At 47.4% G+C, this 24998-nt stretch overlaps 1 protein-coding gene across 2 annotated transcripts in view; it reads right to left on the reverse strand.

Moving 5' to 3' along the window:
• PAXBP1 (PAX3 and PAX7 binding protein 1) overlaps positions 1–24998 on the reverse strand; it is a 275887-nt gene that overhangs the window by 2912 nt on the left and 247977 nt on the right. For both annotated transcript variants that reach the window (XM_078658411.1, XM_078658410.1), the window contains exons 16-17: positions 24701–24847; positions 17139–17293 (exon numbers count right to left, since the gene is read on the reverse strand). In XM_078658411.1, coding sequence (XP_078514537.1) covers positions 17139–17293; positions 24701–24847 — 302 coding nt within the window. The remainder of the gene's footprint in view (positions 1–17138; positions 17294–24700; positions 24848–24998) is intronic.

Genomic DNA, 24998 nt, shown 5'->3' on the forward strand with positions numbered 1-24998 from the left:
CTCCTTCCATTTCCTGCCAAAGTCATTGAGAAGACCGTCAACAGACAGCTAGCCGCCTTCCTCGAGACGAATGGATCCCTCGACCACTCACAGTCCGGCTTCCGGGCCAACCACAGCACCTAGACCGCCCTCATCGCAGCCACCGACGACATCCGAGCCCTGCTCGACAACGGGGAAACAGCGGCCCTCATCCTCCTGGACCTCTCCGCAGCGTTGGACACGGTCTGCCACCGCACCCTAGTGCAGCGCTTGAACAACGTCGGCATCCAGGAGAAGGCACTGGAGTGGATCATCTCCTTCCTCGCTGGAAGAACCCAGAAAGTCCGCCTCCCCCGTTCAGATCCGAGGCCACCGAAGTCATCTGCGGGGTACCACAAGGATCATCACTCAGCCCCACCCTCTTCAACGTCTACATGAGCCCCCTCGCAGCAATCGCACGCCAACACAACCTCAACATCACCTCCTATGCCGACGACACCCAGCTGATCCTCTCCCTCACCACAAACGCCAGAACCAACCTACATGAAGGGATGAAGGACGTAGCCGAGTGGATGAGGAACAGCCGCCTGAAACTGAACTCAGGCAAGACGGAAGTCCTCATCCTGGGATCATCACCCTCTGCCTGGGACGTCTCCTGGTGGCCCCCTGCCCTAGGCAGCGCACCCAAACCAACGGACCACGCACGCAACCTGGGCTTCATCCTGGACTCCTCCCTCTCGATGACCAGACAAGTCAACGCCGTCTCCTCGTCATGCTTCAACACCCTACGCATGCTGCGCAAGATCTTCCGGTGGATCCCCACCGAGACGGTCACCCAGGCCCTCGTCACCAGCCGACTGGACTACGGCAACTACCTCTACGCCGGAACCACAGCCAAACTTCAGAAAAGACTCCAGCACATCCAGAACGCCTCAGCACGACTCATCCTGGACATCCCCCGACACAGCCACATCGCCGGACACCTGAGAGACCTGCACTGGCTCCCCGCCAGCAAGAGAATCACGTTCAGACTCCGCACCCACGCACACAAAGCTCTCCACAACCAAGGCCCCAGATACCTCAACTTTCTACGCTCCCACCCGCCAGCTACGTTCGACCAACCACGCCCTCGCCGTCGTTCCTCGCATCCGAAGAGCCATAACGGGAGGAAGATCCTTCTCCTACCTGGCCGCCAAGACTTGGAACTCCCTCACCATCCACCTCCGCCTGACCCAAGACCACCTCTCCTTCAGGAAGCAACTCAAGACCTGGCTGTTCGAGCAGTAGCCGACCCCTCCCCCCCCCCCCCCCGGGTGAGTAGCGCGCTATACAAATGCTTGATTGATTGATTTAGATACTAATATTAGTTTTATCAATATACCAAATATGTTGGCTTTAGGTGTTTTATGGATAAAGTACCTCATGGATTCCCACATAATCCAGTGCTGCCTTGCCTTATCTACTCAAACCCCTATAAAGTTTTAAATGAAGTAGTCCTATACAAGTTTAGATCCTTTTTCATATGAAAGTGAACGAAAGATCTTCATCCAACATAAGTGGTTGTGTGTATAGCTGGGACCAAAGTTTCCACAGGTACAGCGTTTTTTGTTCTGCCAATCCCTTTGGTGGCACTTGACGAATCTTCACAAAATCTTCAAAAAGTCCCAACTGCAGTGTTGAAATTTTTGTGGTGATCAGCAGAGTGGGGCCCAAGAAAAAAGGGGGGTCATAAAACGAGTTTCCCCCATGTTATATCTATGGAGATTTTTCATTTTTTGAACATGACTACAACCTTAACCGCTGAACGGAATTACACCAAATTTGGTAGAAAGCTAGATGTTGGTCCAGAAAAGTGTGCTTTTGAGATTTGGTGTAAATCCATACAGTAGTTTAAGAGATGTTCAAGTAAAAAAAAATATAGATTTCTGGGAGCCCAAATTCTGAATGAAACCCTACTGAAATTTGATTGGCTGCCAACACTTCAACCAGGAAGCGTTGGCAGCCATATGGGACTCGGTTAAACAGAGTTCCACAAAACATGTAAAAAATTAAATAAAAAGGTGGCAGGGTAGAAACATCCTGCCTACCCCCACACCCCCATATTCCCGCTCATGTGCAGGGTCCCCGGAATAATAAAAATTATATATGAAAAACATATATATAGCTATATATCATTTTTTCTCATAACAATGCAGACCCTATATAGGAGGCTAAACAATTCTATCATAAAATAAATATTTGTGCAAACACATAATGAAAATATGAACCACAGGGGGGCAAGTATCACTTGAGCTCTTTTTAATGAGTACAACTCATGAAAACTGCAAAAAGAGCAGGCATGGTTAGCCTACAGACTGCATTGTAAGCCAATAGCATAGAAAATGAAAGCAATTGTACTAAAACGGACACCGTGCCTTTAAGGCAGCCATGACCCCTAGCTTCCCAACATGCCTCAGGGTGACAGGTCAGTTATTTGCAGAGCCCAAAGATTAGGACACAAAGATAAAGCTTAACCAAACAAGAAAAAACAGTCTCATTTGCCTGGGGAGGAGGGTGGGTTGCTTAGGACTGATGAGTATACTTCTAGAAGAGAACTAGGATTACAGGTAAGTAACTTATCCTTCTCTTCCAGGGGCTCCTCGTCAAAAGCACTGAATAGAATAGCAAGCCCATCTTCCACCTGCGGGCAAATGAGATGGGATAACCCAACAGACAACCATAATTATCAGTGTTTGAACAAATATCTCAAGGAGGCTTGGCCTACTTGGGTGTCTGCTCTGGTATCTGAATCAAGACAATAGTGTCTTGTAATTGTATGTACAGATCTCCAAGTAGCTGCTTTACAGATCTCAGAAATCGGCACATTATCGAAGAAAGCAGTTGTAGCCGCTTTTCCTCTAGTGGAATGAGTCTTGGGTGTAGCCCCAAGAGGCTTCTGTGCTAACTGGTAAGCCAATTTGATACATGAAACTATCCATCTGGAGTGAACGCTTGGAGGCTGGAAAACCTGTTCTGATCGAACCATAATTAATGAATAGTTGATTAGATTTTCTTACCGATTTGGACCTGTCCAAATCGAACTTTAAAACCCTCTTCAAGTCTAACGATTGGAGTGGCCTCTCAGCTGGAGTAGAGGGATTAGGAAAAAAGGTCGGTAGTGAAATGGAAATCAGACACCACCTTCGGAAGGAAGGAGGGGTGGGTTCTTAAAACAACTATTTAGATGAAACACCGTGTATGGCTCTTTAGCAGAGCGCTTGTATCTCGCTCGCCCTGCGAGCTGAGGTAATCGCCACTAGGAAAGCTACCTTCCACATAAGGTGTTGCAGGGTTGCTTTGTGGATAGGCTCAAATGGGGGACCCATCAATTTAGATAGAACCAAGTTCAACTCCCAGGGAGGAGAAGGATGCCAAACAGGAGGGTTGACCTTCTTTAGACCTTGTAAAAAACCCTTCACTACCTGTAGCTGAAAAAAGGACGGTTGAGACGGAGAATGCCTGTATGCCGTAATGGCAGCAAGGTGCACCTTAATGGAAGTGAATCGGAGGCCTGCCTTGGCTAAATGAAGCAGATATGGTAAAATCACTTCACCCTGCCCTTTGGTGGGATAACAATTATTTTGTACACACCATAAGAAAAAACGTTTCCATTTACAAGCATAGGAGTGCCTAGCTTCTTTCAAGATGGTCATGCAGTCGTGAGGAAGGTCTAAATGACCATACTGGAGGACCTCAGGAGCCATGCTGCCAAGTTCAGTGAGGGAAGGCTGGGGTGATGAATGCGCTCGTTCATCTTGGACAGCAAGTCCGGTCTGCATGGCAGTCTCCTGTGTGGGCATTCTGACAGGTGCAGAAGGTCCGGGTACCACCATTGCCTAGGCCAGTCCGGAGCAATCGGAATCATTCTCATGTCTGAGTGTCAGAGTTTGGTCACCACTTTCGTGATGAGTGGAAGAGGTAGGAAGGTGTACACAAATGCCCCTGACCAGCTGATCAAAAGGGCATTCCACTTCGAGCCTGGTCAGTAGTACCTTGAATCGAAGTCATTGCATTTTTTGTGTCGTCCGCGAACAGATCGATGCCTGGACGACCTCATTCTTGGAAAATGCCAGACAACTTCGTCATTTAGAACCCAGTCCTGCTGGTCGTCGAAGTGCTGACTGAGAGAGTGTGTGTGTGAATTCTTCTCTCCCAGTACGTGTATTGCTGTAATCGATAGATTTCTCGCCAATGCCAGATGGCCTGAGCTTCCAGCGATAGAGTCCTTGATCGAGTTCCTCCCGGTTTGTTCAGGTAGTACATGGTGGCGGTATTGTCAGTCTCTACTAGAATTGAATTGGTCTGAATCGAAGGGAGGAAAGCATTGAGATCCAGACGCACAGCCCTCAACTCCAGCATGTTGATGTGGTACAACTGCTCTTTTGTTGACCATCGACCTGGACTCTGGAGGGACCCCATGTGAACGCCCCAACCCTGGAGGGAGGCATCCGTGATCACTGATTGGGAGGAAGGAGCCTGATGGAATGGAACCGCTACCAGAAGATTCTCCTGTCTCATCCAGCATGGTAATGATGCTCTAGCTGCGTGCGACAGTTGTATCCTGTATTCCCACCGAGCCGTTCTTTGATCCCACTTGTTCTCCAGATCCTGTTGTAAGGGACACATTCTCAACCTGGCATTGGATACCAGAAAGATGGAGGATGCCATTGGTCCTAGAAGAGATGCAACCTGACGGACCGAAGGCAAGTTGTTGCGTAGGATCTGCTTGCCCTTCAGTGTGATCGATAACAGTCTCTCCTCCGAAGGAAACACTTTTCCTAGTGTGGAGTCTATTGTTGCCCCCAGATAGTGAATTCTTTGCGTGTGCTGCTGAGTCGATTTTTCGAAGTTTACGTGGAGACCCAGCTGCTGGCAAAGGTCTAGACATTGTTGAAAACGGTTCCTCGCACTCTGTGCAAGGGGGAGGGGGAGATGGGAGGGGGAGATGAGAGGGGGAGGGGGAGATGGGAGGGGGTGAAGAGGGTCCTTTCATGAGCCAGTCGTCGAGCTAGGGATACACAAAGATGCCCCTGCGTCGTAGAGCGGCTGCCACTATTGCCATGCACTTCGTGAACAATCGGGGAGCTTATTTCAACCTGAAGGGCAGCACCTTGAACTGATAATGGGAGGACACCACTAGAAAACACAGGAACTTCCTGTGATAAGGATTGATTGGGACATGAAAGTATGCATCTTGCAGGTCCAGCGAACACATCCAATCTCCGTGCTGTAGATGTGGATATATATAAAACTTTTCTTTTCTGATGGACTTGTTGAGTGTCCGAAGGTATAGAATAGGCCTGTATTCTGACTTTCGACCCTTCTTCTTCACTAGGAAGTATCTTGAGTATACTCGACCTCGTTGCGCTGTAGGAACCTTCTCGATGGCGGACTTTCTTAGAATGATAGATACTTCCTGCGGCAGGATTTTTATCTGGTGGCATGTTTTCGCTGGTGGGATCGAGGGAGGCAGATGTCGAAAACGTAGAGAGTACCCATTCTGCAGCGTAGTTAATACCCATTGGTCTCTTGTAATACTTTGCCACTCCTTTAGATTATTGGCAATACTTCCCCCTACTGGAGTGGAAAACCGTGATGGAGGAAGCAGACACTCATTGTTTAGTTGGTGTTTTTGCTGAGGTAGTCGACTGACGAGGAGTTCCTCTTCCTCTGGTGGTACGACGAGCCAGGTAATGGGACTTCCATTGACCCTGCTGTTGCCTCTCCCAATAAGGGGTTTGAACCCTCCGACGGAAATGCCACCGATCGTAACACCTGTAACAGCGCCAGAACTCTTTCTTCTTCTCAAGTCCAACTGCCTTCAGGGTATCGAGTTCTGACTTCATCTTCGACATCTCATTAGTGTGGGTGCCAAACAAGGATGAGCCTGTAAAAGCGGGATTGAGAATCTGGGACTTGCGCCTCCGGTTTTAGTGCAGTAAGATGGAGCCAGGATGATTTCCTAGTGTTGATTCCATGTGCATAGGAGAGCGCAGACAGTGTTGCTCCATCAGCTGCAGCACTTATCACTTGGTTTGCCACCAAGCTGTCTTCCTGCACAATTTCCTCAAAATATCTGCGGTCTTCCCTTCGCAGATTCTTGTGAACCTCTGAAGGGAGTCCCACAAAGATCTGTCATAGCGCCCCAACAGGGCCGAAGCACTGGAGACCTTCATCATGGAGGCTGACGTGCCACAGACCTTTCTCCCTCATGCATCCTGTGTTCTGCTCTCCTTATCCAGTGGAACTGTAGAGGAGGAGGCTACTGCGTGCGTTTTCTTAGCCGCGGCTATAACAGAATCTGGTGGAGGACCAGATCTGAGAAATAAAGGATCTTTTTCAGGAAGACGGTATTTCTTCACGATTCTCGCTGGCGCGGCCTTGAGTCGCTGGTGTCAGAAAAATGTCCATTACAGGCTGAAGCAGACCCGGGACCAGAGGTAGCAATGGTTTGGCTGCTGATCTCTGATGCAAAGTCTCGAATTTAGCTGAGGACGAGCTTTGCTGAGCAGGCCTAGCGATATTTAATTTGTTTGCCCCTCTGGATAGAACATCATGAAAAGTAACGACGTCGTCCACCGGAGAGATTCTCGACGGTGGGCTGTTTGTCAGAGTCGGGGAGTAGTCACTCTTTGAGGAATGGGTGGAAGAGGGTGAACTTGTTGGAGACCTGTATATTCTCCTTTGTTCTCGAGATCTGGATCTTCTTGAAGAGCAAGGAGGTGTATGATTGTGATCTCTACCCCTCGATGGTGTAGTAGGAGAGAGATCCGCTGCTTGCACGAGACGGGTTAGAGGAGACCTGTGCAAAGGGCTGGAATTATCCTTAACAGCTCTCGATTGTGCAGCGTCCGCTTTCTGCAAGTTATGCAGAGGCAACAACCATCTGGGAGATGTACTGATGGAGATTTTCATCTCTCATCCCGCACAGGAGCCTCATGTGAATGTGAGCGATGTGCAGATGGAGATTTCTGCTTCTCTGTTCTTGCAGGATCCTCAGCTGGACGGGGTCGTACAGGTGAAGACGACTGGCTATGTGACGTCGAAATGACCACCAGTGATCTTGAGGAAGAGTAAGAACGTCTCGATACCGTGCGGTGAGATTCTGCCCTCTGTGATGGTGATGTAGAAAAGCTCACTGAGCGTGAGCTCGTAGCAGATTTGTGTTTCAACGTCAAACGTCCGAGTTTGGACACCGATGGAGTCCCTTGTCTCGACGGAGAACGTCGCTGTCTCGACGTCAACGGAGATCTGTCTCAATGTCGAACGCCTTCGTGGTATCGTTGACGGAGACAAAATATGTCGAGTGGAAAGGTAGAAAGCCTTAAAAAGTTTAAATAATTTTGACAAAAAAGTCAAAAAGGACAGAGCTGTGAAATCCAGGGTCCTGACTGAAGGAGCCAGAAAGAACAACTGACCTAACTGTCACCCCTGAGGCATGATGGGAAGCTAGGGGTCATGGCTGCCTTAAAGGCACAGTGCCAGTTTTTGTACAATTGTTTTTTACATTCTATGCTATTGGCTTACAAGGCAGCCTGTAGGCTAACGGTGCCTGCTCTTTTTACAGTTTTAATGTGTTGTACTCATTAAAAAGAGTTCAAGTGATACTTGCCCTCCTGTGGTTCATTTATTCATTATGTGTTTGCAAAAGTATTAATTTCATGATTGCATTGTTTAGCCTCCTAGATAGGGGCTGCACTGAAAAAATTGTGTATGTATATATGTTTTTTATGTATAATTTTTATTATCCCCAGGTCCCCGCATATGGGCGGGAATATTCAGTGCTTATGACTATTGATGAGGATCCCCTGGAAGAGGAGTGCCCTTTCCAGTTCCTCTCATGGAAAGTTGAGTTCCTCATTGCTATCACATCACTGAGGAGAGTTGGTGAGCTACAGGCATTAACATTAGAAGAACCTTTGTTTCAGTTACATAAAAATAGGATAGTTCTTACCAACCCAAAATCGCTTCTCGAAAATTACCTACAATACTCAATTCCAATGGTGGAAAATAGAATTTGAAAACGGTGATTACACATTTGGGCATTGTGGCTTCACGGATGGCATGAGTGTAAGTTCCACTGACACTGCCTTCAGTCTACTTCAAAAGGAAAATGCTACTTACCAGTATGCATCTGTTCTTGGCATGTAGAGCTGCAGATTTGTATACTTTTGCGTAGATCGCCATCTGGTGTTGGGCTCGGATGTTTGCACCTTGTTTTTGTCTTGGAAGAAGTCTTTGTAGTCAAGAGGCAGGTGACTCCTCCTTAGGTCGACAGTGTGCAGTGTGCAGGGGCCTCAACTCCATCCCCAGATTGTTTTTGCCACACAGGGTTACGATGGAGTAGTAAGAAGTAGAAAGATGTCCATGTGTAATGTATCTAATTAAGATAATACTGGAACAGATAGAGGTATCTGGGGAGGCGGGTGGGCGTATGCAAATCTGCAGCCCTACATGCCAAGAACGGATGCATACTGGTAAGTAGCATTTTCTGTTCGAGGCATATGAGCCGCAGATTGTATACTTTTGCATAGACTATACAGTAGTTACCTCCTTAGCGGTGGCTACCTGTACCTGTTGCAGTAGTTTGAAACAGTGTCTTTAATACAGCCTGGCACACACTAGCTTGTTGTTTTGCCTGCACGTCTAACACAATAGTGTTTTGTGAAGGTGTGTGGTGTTGCCCAAGTTGCTGCTTTGCATATGTCATCTAGGGGCATATGTCAGACCAAGAATGCCATAGAAGCCCCTAGTTTGTGTGTAGAATGAGCTCTAGGGGGAATGGTTAATGTGTGTTTAGCTTTGATGTAGCATATGTGTATGCATTTAACAATCCACAATCCCTGCTTTGGATATGGGATTACCTTTATGAGGTGGGGAGAAATCCACAAAGAGTTGTTTGGTTTTCATAAAGGATTTTGTTCTTTCAATGTAGTAGAGTATTGCTCTTTTAACATCTAAGGTGTGTAGAGCTCATTCTGCCACCGAGTCTGGTTGAGGGAAGAATACAGGAAGTTCAACAGACTGGTTTAGATGGAAGGCAGATACTACTTTGGGTAGCAATGTTGGGTTAGTCCTAAGAAGAAAACAAGTTACTTACCTGTAACTTTGGTTCCCCAGTATTGGTAACTTTCATAGATTCCCATGCTTTGTATCATTCCCCGTCGTCGGACTGGGAGTCTCGGTAATAAAAAAAATATCATAGTAGTAGGTACAAAAGAGAAAGAAAGGCCTAGGCCTCATTCCCTTTTGTAACATATCAGCCTCTTTTTGTAAAAGAGACCAAACTCTAGGCGTCAGCCAATCAGAAGAGCCTCACCCTTAGAACCTTCCTGAAGGAACCTCAGAGCCTCAGATTTTCGTAGCCGTAGTGTGCTAGACACCATAGTTGCTGAAGGCTGAGCTTTCCCCGGGGAGGTGGGTGGGCGCATGGGAATCTATGAAAGTTACCAATACTGGGGAACCAAAGTTACAGGTAAGTAACTTGTTTTCTTGCCCCAGTATTGGAACTTTCATAGATTCCCATGCTTTGTATCAGAATAGCAAGCAGTAAGCATCATAAACACATTTTGTAAAGCAGTATATCATAACATTAGCCAGAAAATTACAAAATGTGTCACCCATGGAAGGTGGGATAGAAAGGAAAGCTCACCCATCACTTGAAGAGGTTTCTCAGGACAGCCTGGCCCACAGCCGCATCATCCTGCTGCAATGACTCTAAGCAATAATGCTTAGTGAACGTGTGCACGCTGCTCCAGGTAGCAGCTCTGCAGATGTCCTTGATATGTACCCCCGCAAAGAGGGCCGTAGAAGAAGCCACTGATCTCGTCGAGTGAGCACGGATCTTGCCCACTAGAGGTTTTCCTGCTAACTTGTGGCAATGCAGAATGGCACTTGAAATCCATCTCGAGATCCCCTGTTTAGACAGAGGGAGACCTTTGTTTGGACCGCCGAAAGCAATGAACAATTGTGAAGATTTTCTAAAGTCTTTGGTGCGGTCCATGTAGAACTTCAGACAGCGTTGCAAATCCAGAGTATGCAATGTCTTTTCTGCTGGAGTGACTGGGTTCGGAAAAAATGTCTTTAGAATGACCGGCTCATTTAGGTGAAAGTCAGTGGGGACCTTGGGAATGAACCTTGGGTTCGTCCTTAAGATGGTAGTGTTCTTTTTGAACTGCAAAAACGGTTCTTGGATAGTTAAGGCTTGCAACTCCCCCACTCGCCTCGCTGATGTGAGGGCCAAGAGCAAAGCTAACTTCCATGATAAGAATTTTAAGTCTGAGCGGTGAATCGGCTCAAAAGGTCCCTTCATTAGTTGAGCCAGGACTAAGTTCAGATGCCATGCTGGAGGAGGAGATCGCACTGGCGGATAGACCCTGAACAGGCCTTTGAGGAATTGTTTGACAATTCTTGCAGACCACAACGAAGGACCAGAATCAGATCTTCTGAATCTCGAAATTGCCGCTAAATGAACCTTGATAGTAGAATGGGACAGATTAGACTTAGCTAGCGAGAGTAGGTAAGGTAGGAGCTGATTAGGTTTTGACGTGAAAGGATTAATCTTTTCCTTCTTGCACCAGATACAGAACCTTTTCCACTTTAGTCTGTATGTTTGTTTGTGGACGGAGCCCTTGCCTGAGAGAGGATGTCTTTGACCTCATTGGAAAGAGGAACATTCATGTATTCTCGCTGGTCAGGAGCCATGCAGTCAGGTGCAACGATCTCGGGTCTGGATGCCAAACTTGTCCTTCGGACATTGCAAGGAGATCCGGAACGTCCTGCAGCTTTATCGGAGGTACTAGCGATAGCAGATGGAGCTCGGTGTACCAGAATTGTCTTGGCCATGCCGGGGCTATAAGAATGAGCTTGCATGGTTCCGTCCTCATCTCCCTGAGGAGACGAGGAAGCAGGGGAATCGGTGGAAATGCATAGAGAAACCTCCCCGTCCAGGCTATCGACAGGGCATTGCCCAATGAGCCTTGGTGATGGAACCTGCTGGCGTAGGCTAGGCACTTTTTGTTGGCCGGCGTGGCAAAAAGGTCCACCTCTGGTGTGCCCCATTTTTGAAAGAGTAGATCTATCACTTGTTGTTTCAGCTCCCACTCGTGACTGACTGAGGCGAGCCTGCTCAGCCTGTCTGCGCCCTCGTTGAGCACTCCTGGTAAGTGCTCTGCCTTTAGAGAAATTCCGTGAAGAATAGTCCATTCCAGAATCTGTTGAGCCTCTCGCGACAAGGGGAGTGACCTCGTCCCTCCTTCCTTGTTCACATAATGCATAGCCGTGGTGTTGTCCGTCCTGACTAGCACCTGTGAACCCTGGAGACGCGGAAGAAAGGCTTGAAGGGCTAGCCTGATCGCTCTCAGCTCCAACAGGTTGATGTGTAGCTTTTGGTCGCTTGGAGACCAATGGCCGCTGACTTGCAGGTCCTGCATCACTGCTCCCCATCCCTCCAATGACGCATCCGTCGTCAGTATGTGAGGTGATGGAACGCTTGCGAAGGATAGACCTTGGCATAAGTTCTGTGGATTCGACCACCAAAGCACTGCCTCCTTCATCTCTCGAGTGACCAATACTTTGTCGTCGAACGATCCCTGCACTTGCTGCCACTGGAGGTCCAGTTGCTCCTGCAGGGGGCGCATCCGTAGCCTGCAGTGCGGGATCAGGGGTATACAAGATGACATCACCCCCAACAGCGACTTGTAGCTGCGTACAGAAAGACACTTTTTTCTTTGAAGGCTTCCTGCTAATCTTTGCAGTTTCTGTACCCTTTCTCGAGTAGGAAATGCCTTTGAGAGCCGCGAATCCAACAGCGCTCCCAAGAACCGCGCTGTCCGTGACGGCAGCAGCGTGGATTTCTCCATGTTCAAGGTGAGACCCAGATTTTGGAACAGAGTGGTGCAAGCCTGCACCGCGTCCTGCGCTAATGCTCTGGTCGGGGCCTTTAGTAACCAATCGTCCAGGTAAGGGAAGACCTGGAAGTGGTGTTTGCGCAGAAATGCTGCTACAGGTGCCAGCACCTTCGTAAAAATCCTTGGAGCAGAGCGAAGGCCGAACGGCAAGACTCTGAACTGAAAATGGCTCTTGGCTACTGTGAAGCGTAGGAACCTTCTGTGCGCTGGGTGAATCGGGATATGGAAGTACGCATCCTCCAGATCGAGTGTGGCCATATAATCCCCCGGGTTGACCATTTTCAAAACGTCCTGTAGGGATACCATCCTGAAGGATAAGGAGATGAGATAGGCATTTAGCTCCCTGAGGTCCAGGATGGGACGCCACTTCTCCTGCGTTTTCCTCACCAGGAAGAACCTGGAATAGAAACCGTGGCCCTGTTGATTGGAGGGGACCGGCTCTATCGCTCCTTTGCGGAGCATTTGTTGTACCTCTTGTCGCAGGAGATGCAGATGTTTGGAAGGGATGGCTGATGGGGGTCTGGGTGGAGGGACTTCCGTAAACTCCAAAGTATGTCCCCGTCTGATGATATTGAGCACCCAACGGTCCGATGTAATTTGGGACCAGTTCAGAAGGAATTTTGACACCCTGCCTCCAACTGATGATCTCTCGGAGGAGGGAGCAGTAGGCAGAGCCAGCAGGCCGCTATTGGCGTTTGGACGAGTCTCGTCCACGGGCAGTTTGTTTGCCTTTGTTGTAAGGCCGTGAATAACCAGAGGACTGGCCCTGTCTTTGTTGGTATGACTGGCGATTCGGCTGGTACCCAGAGCTGTTGGAAGAGTAGCGCTGTTGCTGGTATGCGCCTCTATAGGTGCCACCTCTGCCTCTTGTGCCCCTAAAAGGAGTTTTGCGGTACTGGAGTGTTCCCAGCGATCTAGCTGTTTCCGTGTCCTTCTTGATGTCTTGCAGCGTTTCGTCGATCAATTTGCCGAAGAGTGCCTCGCCATCAAAAGGTAGATCAAGAACCTTGGTTTGGATTTCTGGCCGAAACCAAGTCGCTTTTAGCCACCCTTGGCGTCTTAGTACTGCTGCTCCTGCCAAAGCCCTAAAGGACGTTGTGGCAATGTCCATGGCACAATCTATTATCTCCATGGAGACCGCTTCACCTTCTTGCAAGGTTTTCTTGGCTTCCAGCCCGCTTTCCGGTGGAAGCTGATCCAAGTAAGGAGCTATATCGCACCATAACTGGCGATCATATCGCCCCAATATTGCCAAAGCATTGGCGGCGCGAACCAGAAGGCTAGCAATGGATGAAAATCTCTTGCCTGTGTTATCCATCCGTCGTCCATCCTTGTCAGGAGGTGCTGTCAAGGGAGCAGAAGGGTTCCGTGACTTCCTTTGCGCCGCTTGGGAGATGACAGAGTCCGGTTTGGGATGACCTGTCAGGGCAGCCGGTGCATCATCCGGCGCTTTATACTTTTTATCAAGGCGCGGTAGCACAGGGACCACCGTCGCTGGGTTTTTCATGGATTTCAAACCCTCCTTCCATAGATGTTCCACAATCGGAATGGACCTCGTAGTCTTGCGGAGAGTGTCTTTAAAATCATACAAGAAACAGTCTGTGGTTTCCGCAGGCAATACCAACTTAAATCGGCCGGCTGCACGTTCCATCAGTTGGTGAAAACTGCCAATGTCAACAGGAGGAGAGTCACCTAGGTCCTGGTGGGGCGACGCTGGATCCGGGATGATGTAGTCATTGTATTCATCCCCTTCCTGATCAGAGTCCTGATTATCACCGGATGACGCATCCGTATCATTATCATGATCCTCATCCGGATCCTCCGCTGTTCCAGACGCAGTCTGGGGCACTGGCCGCTGTGGTCGAGGAGGAGTCTGCACTGGGTGTGCCTGAGGGACACTTGAAGAGTGGTCCTTCACTGGTGTTGACGGAGTAGACCTCCTCGGCGCTGGACGCTCGGCCTTGGACTTATAGTCTTGAAAAATCTTGTGCAGGTCATGCAGGAAGGACGTCGGTACTGAAACCATGCCTTGTGATTCACAGTCCATTAAGTGGTCTGTTTGTGGGTAGTCACCTCCACCTTGTTCATATGCCCCCTCTGAGTCCGTGTCTTGACTTTTAATGAGAAGCTGAGATGGGCTATTTGCATACTCAAAGCTATCCTGACCGTCTCCCTCAGAGTAGTCCTGGTCTAGCAACGTCGTTGGGGGTAATGAGGTCACCCTCCTTGGGGACGTCATTTCAGGCGTGATCCTTGTGAGAGAGATTGTTACCCTCCTCTCTGCAGCCAATATCGCTGGTTGGGCCGTCGACGCTGGTGAAATCCTCGTCGACGAGATAGGAATAGTAGATGTCGTCGTCGACGCCACCGACGACGAGCCCGCCGTCGATGTAGAAATTGTTGTCGTCGAAGCACTCGTCGACGACATGACCGTCGTCGAAATCGTCGACGACGTCGTCGTCGGTACTGCCGTCGTCGACACTGTCGTCGACGACGATGGTTTCTTCGTCGACGATGTCTTCGCCGACGATGTCGTCGGCATACTTCCCGTCGACGCCGCCGTCGTCGAGGTCTTCTTAACCGACGACGAAGCCTTCGTCGTCGACGTTCCCGTCGACGAGCCCAATTGGATCTTGGTTTTCATTTTTGTCGTCGACGGAGCCACCGTCGACGAAGTCTTCGTCGTAGAGGACTTGGAACTCCTCTCTGAAGAGTGTGAAGAGGGTCTTTTGAAGGCTGGGTCTGTCTTCTCACCCTTAGGAGGCGAAACCAGTTCTGCCTTGCCCGACCCACTGCGGTGGGGGGAACCTCCTGAACCCCGGCCATCAGACTCCCTGGGGGTCTTCTTTGAAGCCTTAGAGGGGCGCCCAACAGAGGAAGATGGGGAACCTCTACCCCTTTTCACTGACCTTTTAGAGGAAGCACAAGACGCAGATTCCTCCTCATCACTGGAAACTCCATGTTTCCTTTCCTTCTGCCTCTGCAACCATGTAAGTAGCCTTCCAGCACGATCTCTCAAGGTCTTGGTGGAGAGAGTGCGACAAATCTTACATTCCTCTGCCCTGTGATCTGGATACAGGCAGTAGATGCAATCCTTGTGTTTGTCTTCCACAAACAGCCTTTTCTTCCCACAGGTGGAACAGGGCTTGAAAAGGGCTTTTTTCTTCTCAACCTCAGACATTTTGAAAAAGAAGAGTGTTCTGAAGAAAAACTGAAGAAAATCCTGAAGAAATAGCTGTAGAAATGGGTTTAAAAGAGTAGAAATAGAGCAGAGCTCAATGGAGACTCCCTAGCACAACGTGCGGTAGAAAATCTGAGGCTCTGAGGTTCCTTCAGGAAGGTTCTAAGGGTGAGGCTCTTCTGATTGGCTGACGCCTAGAGTTTGGTCTCTTTTACAAAAAGAGGCTGATATGTTACAAAAGGGAATGAGGCCTAGGCCTTTCTTTCTCTTTTGTACCTACTACTATGATATTTTTTTTATTACCGAGACTCCCAGTCCGACGACCGGGAATGATACAAAGCATGGGAATCTATGAAAGTTCCAATACTGGGGCAACCACTTTGTTATGATGGATTTGTAAAAATGGTTATTCTTATGGTTAATGCTTGGAGTTCACTAACTCTTCTGAGAGATGTTATAGCAATTAAAAAGGCCACTTTCCATGTGAGGTACTGTAGTTCGCATCTGTGGAGAGGCTCAAAAGGGGGCCCATGAGTCTGGTAAGGACCACGTTTAGGTTCCTCACTGGAGAGTGTGGAACTCTTGGTGGAATTATTATTTTAAGTCCTTCCATAAAAGCTTTGATAGCAGGAACTCGAAACAAAGACAAGTGTTGTCTGATTTGTAGATCGGCTGCTATGGCAGCTAAATGTAGCCTAATAGATGTATATGCTAGGTTACATAGTTGTAGATGCAAGAGTTAACAGATGATGTTCTGAATGGAAGGATCTAGTGGGTTTATTTTGTTGTGTGTACAATAAATGACACATCGTTTCCATTTTGCTGCATAGCCTCTTTAATAACGTTCATACAGTCTGGCAGGAGGTTAAGGTAGCCATACACTAAGATCTCAGGTGCCAGATCGCAAGGTTGAGTTGATTGGGATCTGGATGCCTTATCTCTCCATGGTTCTGAGTGAGAAACCTGGGTGAGAGGCATAGTTTTGATGAGTAACTGCTAATAGTTCCAATAGGGTTGTGAACCACGGCTGTCTTGCCCATGTTGGAGCAATGAGGATCACTGAGGGAATGCTGTTTGAGTTTCCGAACCACTAACAGAATGGGTGGGAAAGGCGGAAAAGCGTAAACCAATTTGCCTGACCAGTTCATCCTTAGCGCATTGCCTTTGGACAATGGGTGTGGATACCTAGACACGAAGTTTGGGCATTTTGCGTTTTGATGTGTGGCGAATAGATCTATTTCTGTGTGACCCCACATATGAAAGAATGGATAAAGAACTTGAGGTTGAAGTTCCCATTCGTAGATCTGTTGTGTTTGACGGCTGAGCATATCTTCGATCTGATTGTGTACACCTGGTAGGTGTTCAGCAAGAAGATTTATCTTTTGCAGAACGGCCCATCTCCATATGCTTTGAGCTAGGTGTGAAAGCTGCAGTGTGTGTCCCACCCTTGCTTCTGTATGTAATACATGGCAGCCATGTTGTCTGTACGGACCAGGACAGTTTTTCCTAGGAGGTGTAGTTGAAACTATTTCAACGCTAGGAAAATTGCTAATAATTCCGGCTAGTTGATGTGGAATTGTTTTTGTTGGGGGGGGGGGGGGGGGGGGGTGTCCAGATTACCTGAATGGTATGGGTTTGAAGATGAGCTCCCTCGCTGGTGAGCGATGCGTCTGTTAGCACTGCCTGTGGGACCGGGTCGAGGAACAACTGCCCTTTGGAAAGGTTTTGAGTGTTCCACCACCACAGAGGGCGATGGGTGCAGTCGTCTACCAACACCAGATATGTCAGCTGATCTTGGGCCTGGTTCCATGGACATGCCAAACACTCCTGTAGGGGACACATCTGGAGTCTTGCATAAGAGACGAGGAGAATGCAAAAGGCGATCGTCCCTACTAATTGCATGAACTGACAGCATAGTAGTGATCAAGCTGGCTATCTTTATATATATTTTGTAAAAGTCATCTGAGAACCCTTTATTAATATACAAGTTGTATAAAGAACATTCAGCTAGGATTTTAAAAATGTCTTACCTTGCACTTCTTTTCTCTATATCTGAACAGCCAATGCAACCTCTGTAAACTACTCCAGCCAAATGCACTAAGTACCGGCAGAAATTTTCTAATTGAGGAATAGTCTTCTCTCCTTTCAGTTGAGTAAACCATTGTTTTGGAAAACAATCGACCACCTGAAAACATGATAGAACGTTTATGTTAAAGCTTATAGGTTCTTTGGAAATACCCAGCTGTAAATTTGGTGAGAAAATAGTTGGTTGAATACTTATTTTATTCTTTTAGTGGGGGGGAAATCCAGCAAATGCAGACAACCCAACAAGTTCCTTTCAAGAGATCTTCAATGTATAGAAACATTAATCAACTACAACAAGACATGATCAAATATACTATTGTTGAAATTAATTATCAGACACTGACCAGTGAAACAGCATTACTAATAATTTCTAGAGTGCCATTAACGCTATTTAAGTCAAAAGTGATGCAATATTACTTCTACATAGGATGAATTTATCTGTATTCTTTCATCCTGCTGCTCTAAATATAACATAACTTGTAATTCTAGTCCTGTATTGTAGGTATCGTCACTGAATTCATAAACAGGATATTTACCCTAGAAAAACGCATTCATGTCTTGAATATGACGTGATAGCTATCATTTTCCTAAATGCAGGCCCAACCACCATAGACTGAAAAGGCCAGTTCTTTAGAGTTGTTCTCAGGAAATAACAATATTCCGACAATTTACAAGGCAACCTTGTACCATCTAGAAAAAGTGGTCTTAAATATATCATTTGACATTAAAAAAAACCTATATGACAGAGATAAATATGAAGGAAAAGGGCCTGTCAAGTTAAAAGTGCACAAAGTTGAAAAACATGCTGCTCCTTAAGGGGTCAGCTGGTTCCAACTCCCACTATTCACTGTACAGGCAGCCTCCTAGCTTCATTTCTTTTTGACTGACATATGTAAAAATCCAAAACAACAGAATAATCATTTGCCGCTAAAATAAATAACATTTACTTCGGCTTTCTAGGACATTCACTGACCATCAAACACTGATGTGAATAGCAAGCTTTACCCAAAACCTGCAGTTGTCAATCCATGGCAAAATAGAGAATTTTGTATGCCTGAATGGCAATCAGAACTTCATCTGAAGAGATTTTACAGAGCAGCTTGGCCAACTAAAGTGTGAACTCTTGAATCCTGATCTAAACAGTACTGTTTAGCGAAAGTGTGGGTAGGCTTCCACATACCAGTCTTGCACATCTGTAACTGGGACATTCCTTAACCAAGCTACTGTAGCCTCCTTTTTTGTGTAGAATAAGCTACTGTTTTAACACGAAGGGGTTTGTTGGCTAAATGATAACAAAAGGAAACACAAAAGACTATCCCCAAGTTACTTCCCAAGTAAGGTGTTCAAATGAGCCCAATATATATGGACTTTTACAGATAAGCCATCAATATAGAAAGGGCCAAATGTAGCTCCCTCAGGGGAGAAGGCTGCTGTCTCGGATAATCTTTTTTAGACCCCCCAAAAAAGACTTGGCACAGGTAATTGTGCAGGTCCTTTTCTGTATGCCGTGACAGCAGCCAAACCTGGTACAAACATATTTTATTGTTAGCCACACACACAATCACACACAGTACTGCATATATGCAAGGTATAAATAGTGACATAATAGCCTTGACTTTATTAGAATGTGGTTAAAATAAACATTGATAATATGAGCATTCCCTTGGCCAAGGAAATCTGCTGAGGGGGGAGGGGGGGCAGGCAGGCTGGAACAGATGCAGTATGTAGGTATGTCAGTAATAGGACTCCCTTTACATGACATACAGATCCATATTTTTTCTCTCTTTCTTATAGCCCTGTAACTTCACCCACTCACACACACCCCCCTTCCCCTACTCCCTCATCTACCTACACCATCTCATTCTCAATTTTTCTTTTTAATTATTTTCATTCTTATAGCCCTGTAACTTCACCCACCCCCACCCCCCACCCTCATCTACCCCCTCATCTACCTACACCATCTCTCCCAACATGGAACGCATGGGCAAGCACACATACAAAATTAACTACCCACCAAAGCTCACCAAAATAAACGCCAAACGCTTCAAACACAACTTCCTGAAGGCCCACCCTGAAACCCCGTTTGTGGACACCTATTTCTCACTGATCAAAGGAGCCACGAGCACTGATATCATCTTCTACACTATACGTAGAGCACAATGGAGGAAAGCGCTCCTCTCCCTTCTCACTATCTCCACCACCAGAAAATCCACTCATAGCCTAACACTATCACACCATCCCAACTCTTCCCAGGCAGAGCCACCATCACTATCTACAACAACGGGATCATCCTATTTCAATCCACAGACAGGAACCTTGACCTACTCGACAACCTGTTCCCCACCTTCATAGAACATATCTCCAACCGTCGTACCTCCACTCCTAACACCCAAGACTACACAACACCCTCCACCTCCTACCGTCTATCTAACACTCCTAACCTAGCACAGCATCTGAACGACACGCACCTCTCCCCTCCCCTCCCCTCAGCGCTCTAGTCAGTCACCCACCCGCGGTAACTTCGTCACACCCCTCAATCACAGGCATAGATCACTCCCCTTCATACATCCTCCAAACCCTCACCCCCCCTACCGCCCACCTCACACGAGTCTCGCAGAACCCACCACCTCCCTGAACTTATCGCCCCCTCCCTGCGGCAGGACCATCTCCCACTCTATCTCCCCCCCCACTCTCACTCCCCATTACCCCACTCTCCCAACTAGTTTCTCAGAACACACCACCTCCCTTACCTTATCCCCTCCTCCTCCCCCCCCATTCTCAGCTCCCCACTACCTTACCTGCACTCCCACCATCTCCAGCCTACACTCATCCCCCAACTCACCTTCGCTGCCTCCCACCAACACCCTCACCTATGCTACCAACCTACCCCCTACCTCATCCACACCCTGCACCCCTAAACTCTCTCACCTTCCGAATGCCATCCCACTTACTATTACCGCAGAGCCCTGCACTAACGCTAGCGCCCCCCCCCCCACACTCCAGCTCCCTGTTCATCCAGCCCATGGCTCTCATCCCCAACACCATCCCCAATCCAACTCTGGACATGATTATGTCCACCCTCCTCAAAGTCAAAGAAGATCTGCACACCATCAAAGAACTCCTCTTCATGCACCCCAGACACCCCCTACCCACCACCACTTCCTCGCCCAACAAGTCCCCCACCCTCCCCACAGACCCTTTCACTCAATACTCCCCTCATTGGCCCTCTATCCCCGCTCGCAATCACACCAACCGCCCCCGACGCGCCCTTAATCCCCTTTCAGACCACGACATACACACCCTCCTCCGCTCATTTGTCCCAGGTCCCTTAAACCACTCAACCACCACACACCTCCCCATACCCACGATTCTCTCAAATCCCCTTAGGCCCCCCACACAAAGCAACAGAAGTTCCGTCCCCAATAACCTCAGAAAAGTCCCCCTCTTTCTAGAACACTCGACCACCCTTCTCACCCCCAGACTCAAATGCATCCTACTCAACTGCAGATCGGCCCCTAGACATTCCTCCGACATCGCGGATCTCATCATAACAATGCACCTTGACCTAGCCATTCTGACTGAAACCTGGCTAACTGAATCCTCTACACCTATAATGGACATTCTAGTCCCCCCCCAACTACCACATCATTAGACTCGACAGGACCGGCAAGACGGGCGGGGGAATCACATGCATTTTTAAGAGCAACCTCTCTGTTACTAAAGTCACCTCCCCCTCCCTCACCTCCTGTGAACTCATCTGCCTCGATATCACCAGCGAGGGCAAACCTGTATGCTCTTTACATGTCATCTACCACCCGCCCGGGGACAACCTCACCTTCACCCAACAACTCATGGAAACAATTTCATCCAATGCCGGACGGCAGAACACTCAAATCTACCTGGGTGACTTCAATCTCCACTGGAACGATCATAATGACGCAGTGGTGAATAGTCTCAAAACTTTCCTTAATGTGCTTGACCTCACCGAAATCTGCAACAGCCCGACACATGACAAAGGCTCTATCCTCGACCTTATCATTGCCAAAGAGGACTCTACCCAACTGGGAGCAATCCAACCCTGTGACTGGTCAGACCACCACATTATCACATTCTTCATCAACGAAAAAGTTAAACTTAACCCGGCTCAACCCACCAAATCCAAGATCTGGAAAAGGGACCTGAAGAAACTTAACCCCAAATCCTTGCCTTCCCACACCTGCAGTCTCCTCCTTCCCCCTTCGGACGCCCCTGACGTACAATCTCTGACCGACCTCTACCTCGACTCTATGACCTCAATCAACGAAGCCGCCCCCCTGCAACGGAAGAGAGTCTCCATCAAGAACTCGAACCCATGGTATGATGGTAGACTCAATGAAGACAGGCGTGCCATGCGAATGGCAGAACGCACCTGGAGGTCAGACCCCTCAGCACTGCACCTTAAAACTCTTAAGAATAAGAGAAATGTCTACTTTAGGAAAATCAAGCGCTCAAAATCTGACTTCTTCAGCCTCCAGCTTGACCAAGCAAAAAACCGACCAAGAAAACTGTTCGAACTAGTCAAAACTCAAACCAAGGAACAACCTCTACAATCAAACAACACAACAAGCGTTATACCATCCTGTGAAGACTTTCCTGCTTTCTTTAAGCTAAAGACTCAATGATGTAAGCCGATACTCCAGCCCCATCAGCATAACTAACACTCAACCTAAAAACAACGCGACATGGTCGTCCTTCGACACCTACTCTGAAGAAGCAATTAACAAACTGCTCGGCACCCTGAAACCCTCTAATCACCTCACAGACCCCTTACCTGCTAATGCTGTAAAAGACTTCACCCCCCTGCTCCTCCCACTCTGGACTAAAATCATTAACAGTTCCCTGCAACAAGGGCTCATCCCGGACTCCCTCAAGGTGAGGCAAGTCACGCCTATACTCAAGAAACCTACAGCTGACCCTGCTGACCTAAACAATTACCGCCCTATCACCAATATCCCCACCCTTGCCAAACTGCTGGAAAAATGCATACAACTCCAACTGACAAAACACATTGAGCAGTTTGACCTCCTCAACCCTCATCAATCAGGATTCCGAGCAAGACATAGTACGGAAACGGCTAGGACGCACATAATTGATGACGCCCTCCAAATCCTTGATCACAAAGATTCCTGCCTCCTCATCCTACTTGATCTCTCCTCAGCATTTGACACTGTCAAACATGAGAACCTACTGGAGCTGTTAAACACCAGAATGGGTTTATCCGGAACCGTTCTCAAATGGTTCACTTCCTTCCTACATAACCGGTCTCAGAAGTTCAAGATCAACAACATGTTGTCCTCAACTGTGCCTGTAACATTAGGCGTTCCACAAGGATCTTCCCTATCCCCCACATTGTTCAACCTAATCATGGAACCACTCACCACCTTGCTTCAAGCATCTAATGCGCCGATGACACTCAACTCTACCTCAAACTACAATCCCCGGAAGACATCAAACTTCTGAACTCCACGCTCAGAAACACCCAATCATGGTTGGCCGACAATCACCTCAAACTAAATGCTCTGAAAACTGAGTTCCTTCTGATCGCACCTCCTGCGAAAATCGCCATCCCCCAAACCTGGCTCAAGCACCTAACTGCACTCAATGTCCAACCCACCATCGTGGACTCCGCGAAATCCTTAGGCATCACACTTGACGCCAATCTCAACATGCAGCAGCACATTAGCAAAGCAACTAAAGGAGCTAATTTCCAAATCAACACTTTGAGGAAACTTAAACCCTTCTTCCCAGCTAAGGAGTTCCAAACTGCTGTACAAGCAGTAGTCATCCCACGCATAGACTACGGAATTGTGGCTCTCAGCGGACTCCCCCTATCAACAACCGCACCCCTATGAGCCTCCTTGAACGCTGCAGCGAGACTTATCACTGGATCAAGGAAACATTCGCATATATCCCCTGACTTAAAATCCCTGAACTGGCTGCTGTTTGAAGCCAGAATACAGCTGAAAATCGCCTGTATGACACACTTGGCCGTACACCACAAGTCACCCGACTACCTCACTCAAAAGCTGACTATATCAGGAGGCTTGAGATCCAATAGAAGCACAAAAAATCTCCTCCTGAAACCTCGAAGATTCCGGAAGTAAAAAACATACAAACGCTCCTTCTCGGGAATGGCACCCAGGATCTGGAATGCACTCCCTCCTGAAACCAGACTTCTCTCCTCCACTGCATTTTTTAAGAAAGAGGTAAAAGCCATCCTTATAGCTAAATTCACCTGAACTCTATATTTACTGGATCGAAGACTTTGCACCGTTTTTGTATTATTGGTTATCTGATTGTCTTTTTGTATTATGTTTTTATCTGATTGCTATCCTATTTGGCTATTCACTTACTACCGACTACTATATTGTACCCAATAGTTTGTTTAATCACCCTCTTGTTTCCCCTAGCCCTTGTTTTCTGTAAAGCGCTCTGATATCTGCAAAGATCTTGTTCGCACTATATAAAACTTTGAAAATAAAATAAAGAAAATAAATATCTGAGGTATTGTAGCCTCCGATGGACAGATGTTCTAAGCATGTTCACTTTATTGACTGCGGTAAAGAATCAAACAATGAGGTGGATCGGCTACAAACATTACTTAATTAAATGAATGTTTAATACTTTTGACTATAAAACATGGAATGGAAGAGCATTTATAGAGCGCATGGCTACCCGGAGCATCCCAGCGCTAGTAACTGACACAGGGGACCAAGAAGGGCCAAGGAAAGAGGATGGTCTTTAATTGCTTCCAGAAAGCCAGGTGGTCCGGGATTGAGCGTAGGTGGAGAGGCAAGGAATTCCAGAGTTTGGAGGCATTATAGGAAAAAAGCCTGCCACCACTCCTGGACCTCTTGATCCTAGGGATCTTTGCCAAGTGAAGATCATCTGATCGAAGATTCTGGTTGGCTTTATATGGACGAATCATGGTGGAGATCATAGGTGGGCCGAGTGCCTGCCTTGCTTTATGTACAAGGCACAAGGCCTTGAACCTAATCTGTTCCTGAACCGGGAGCCAGTGGAGGAAGCGGAGGGCCGGTTTGGCTGACAGCCTATTGGAGGTTCCCGTCAACAGTCTTGCTGCACTGTTTTGTACAGATTGAAGTTGTGTGACTGCGGAGATGGGAGCGCCCAGGTACATGGCGTTCCCATAATCCAATCTGGAGAGTATTAATGATTGGACCAGTACTTTCTTAGCCGCAAAGGGCAGGAGGGGAAGGACCTTTCGGGCCATTCTAAGTAGGCCGTAGCAGAGAGCTGCTGTTATCCTGGCTTGGGTCCTAAGATTGATTCCTAGCTGGATTATGGGGAATAACAAGACGTATGAACCTAAGTTCTAATACTGTAGTTTAACTCATTTGAAGATTTGACGAGTTAAAGAGGGAACTGGATCAGAACTTTATTATTACTGTACTTAAATATTTTTACAAAAATAACTGATTTTCCAATTCTATTGAGTTTCACTTACACTCTGGGCTTTTTTGATGCTTTCTTCTCCATTCTCCAAGTTTTGAAAAGCCAACAGGATGTATCTATTCAACAAACCGTCAACTGCCAGCTCCTGCAAAGCTCTGCTTGAAAGAATTCCATACCACTGGAGAAAATTTCGTAGTAACTGAAGAAAATAAACGTGATCTTTTAAAAACAGGTTTTAGAGAGGATACAATTGTCAAAGAACTGTATGCTATTTGTTCTATATTTGGTTTGAGCCTCACATAAGCACACAATGAAAATGTTTATATCATTATATATTCAACTAAAGGTAA

This window comes from Lissotriton helveticus, chromosome 8, assembly GCF_964261635.1.
Source record: "Lissotriton helveticus chromosome 8, aLisHel1.1, whole genome shotgun sequence".
NCBI lineage: Eukaryota > Metazoa > Chordata > Amphibia > Caudata > Salamandridae > Lissotriton > Lissotriton helveticus.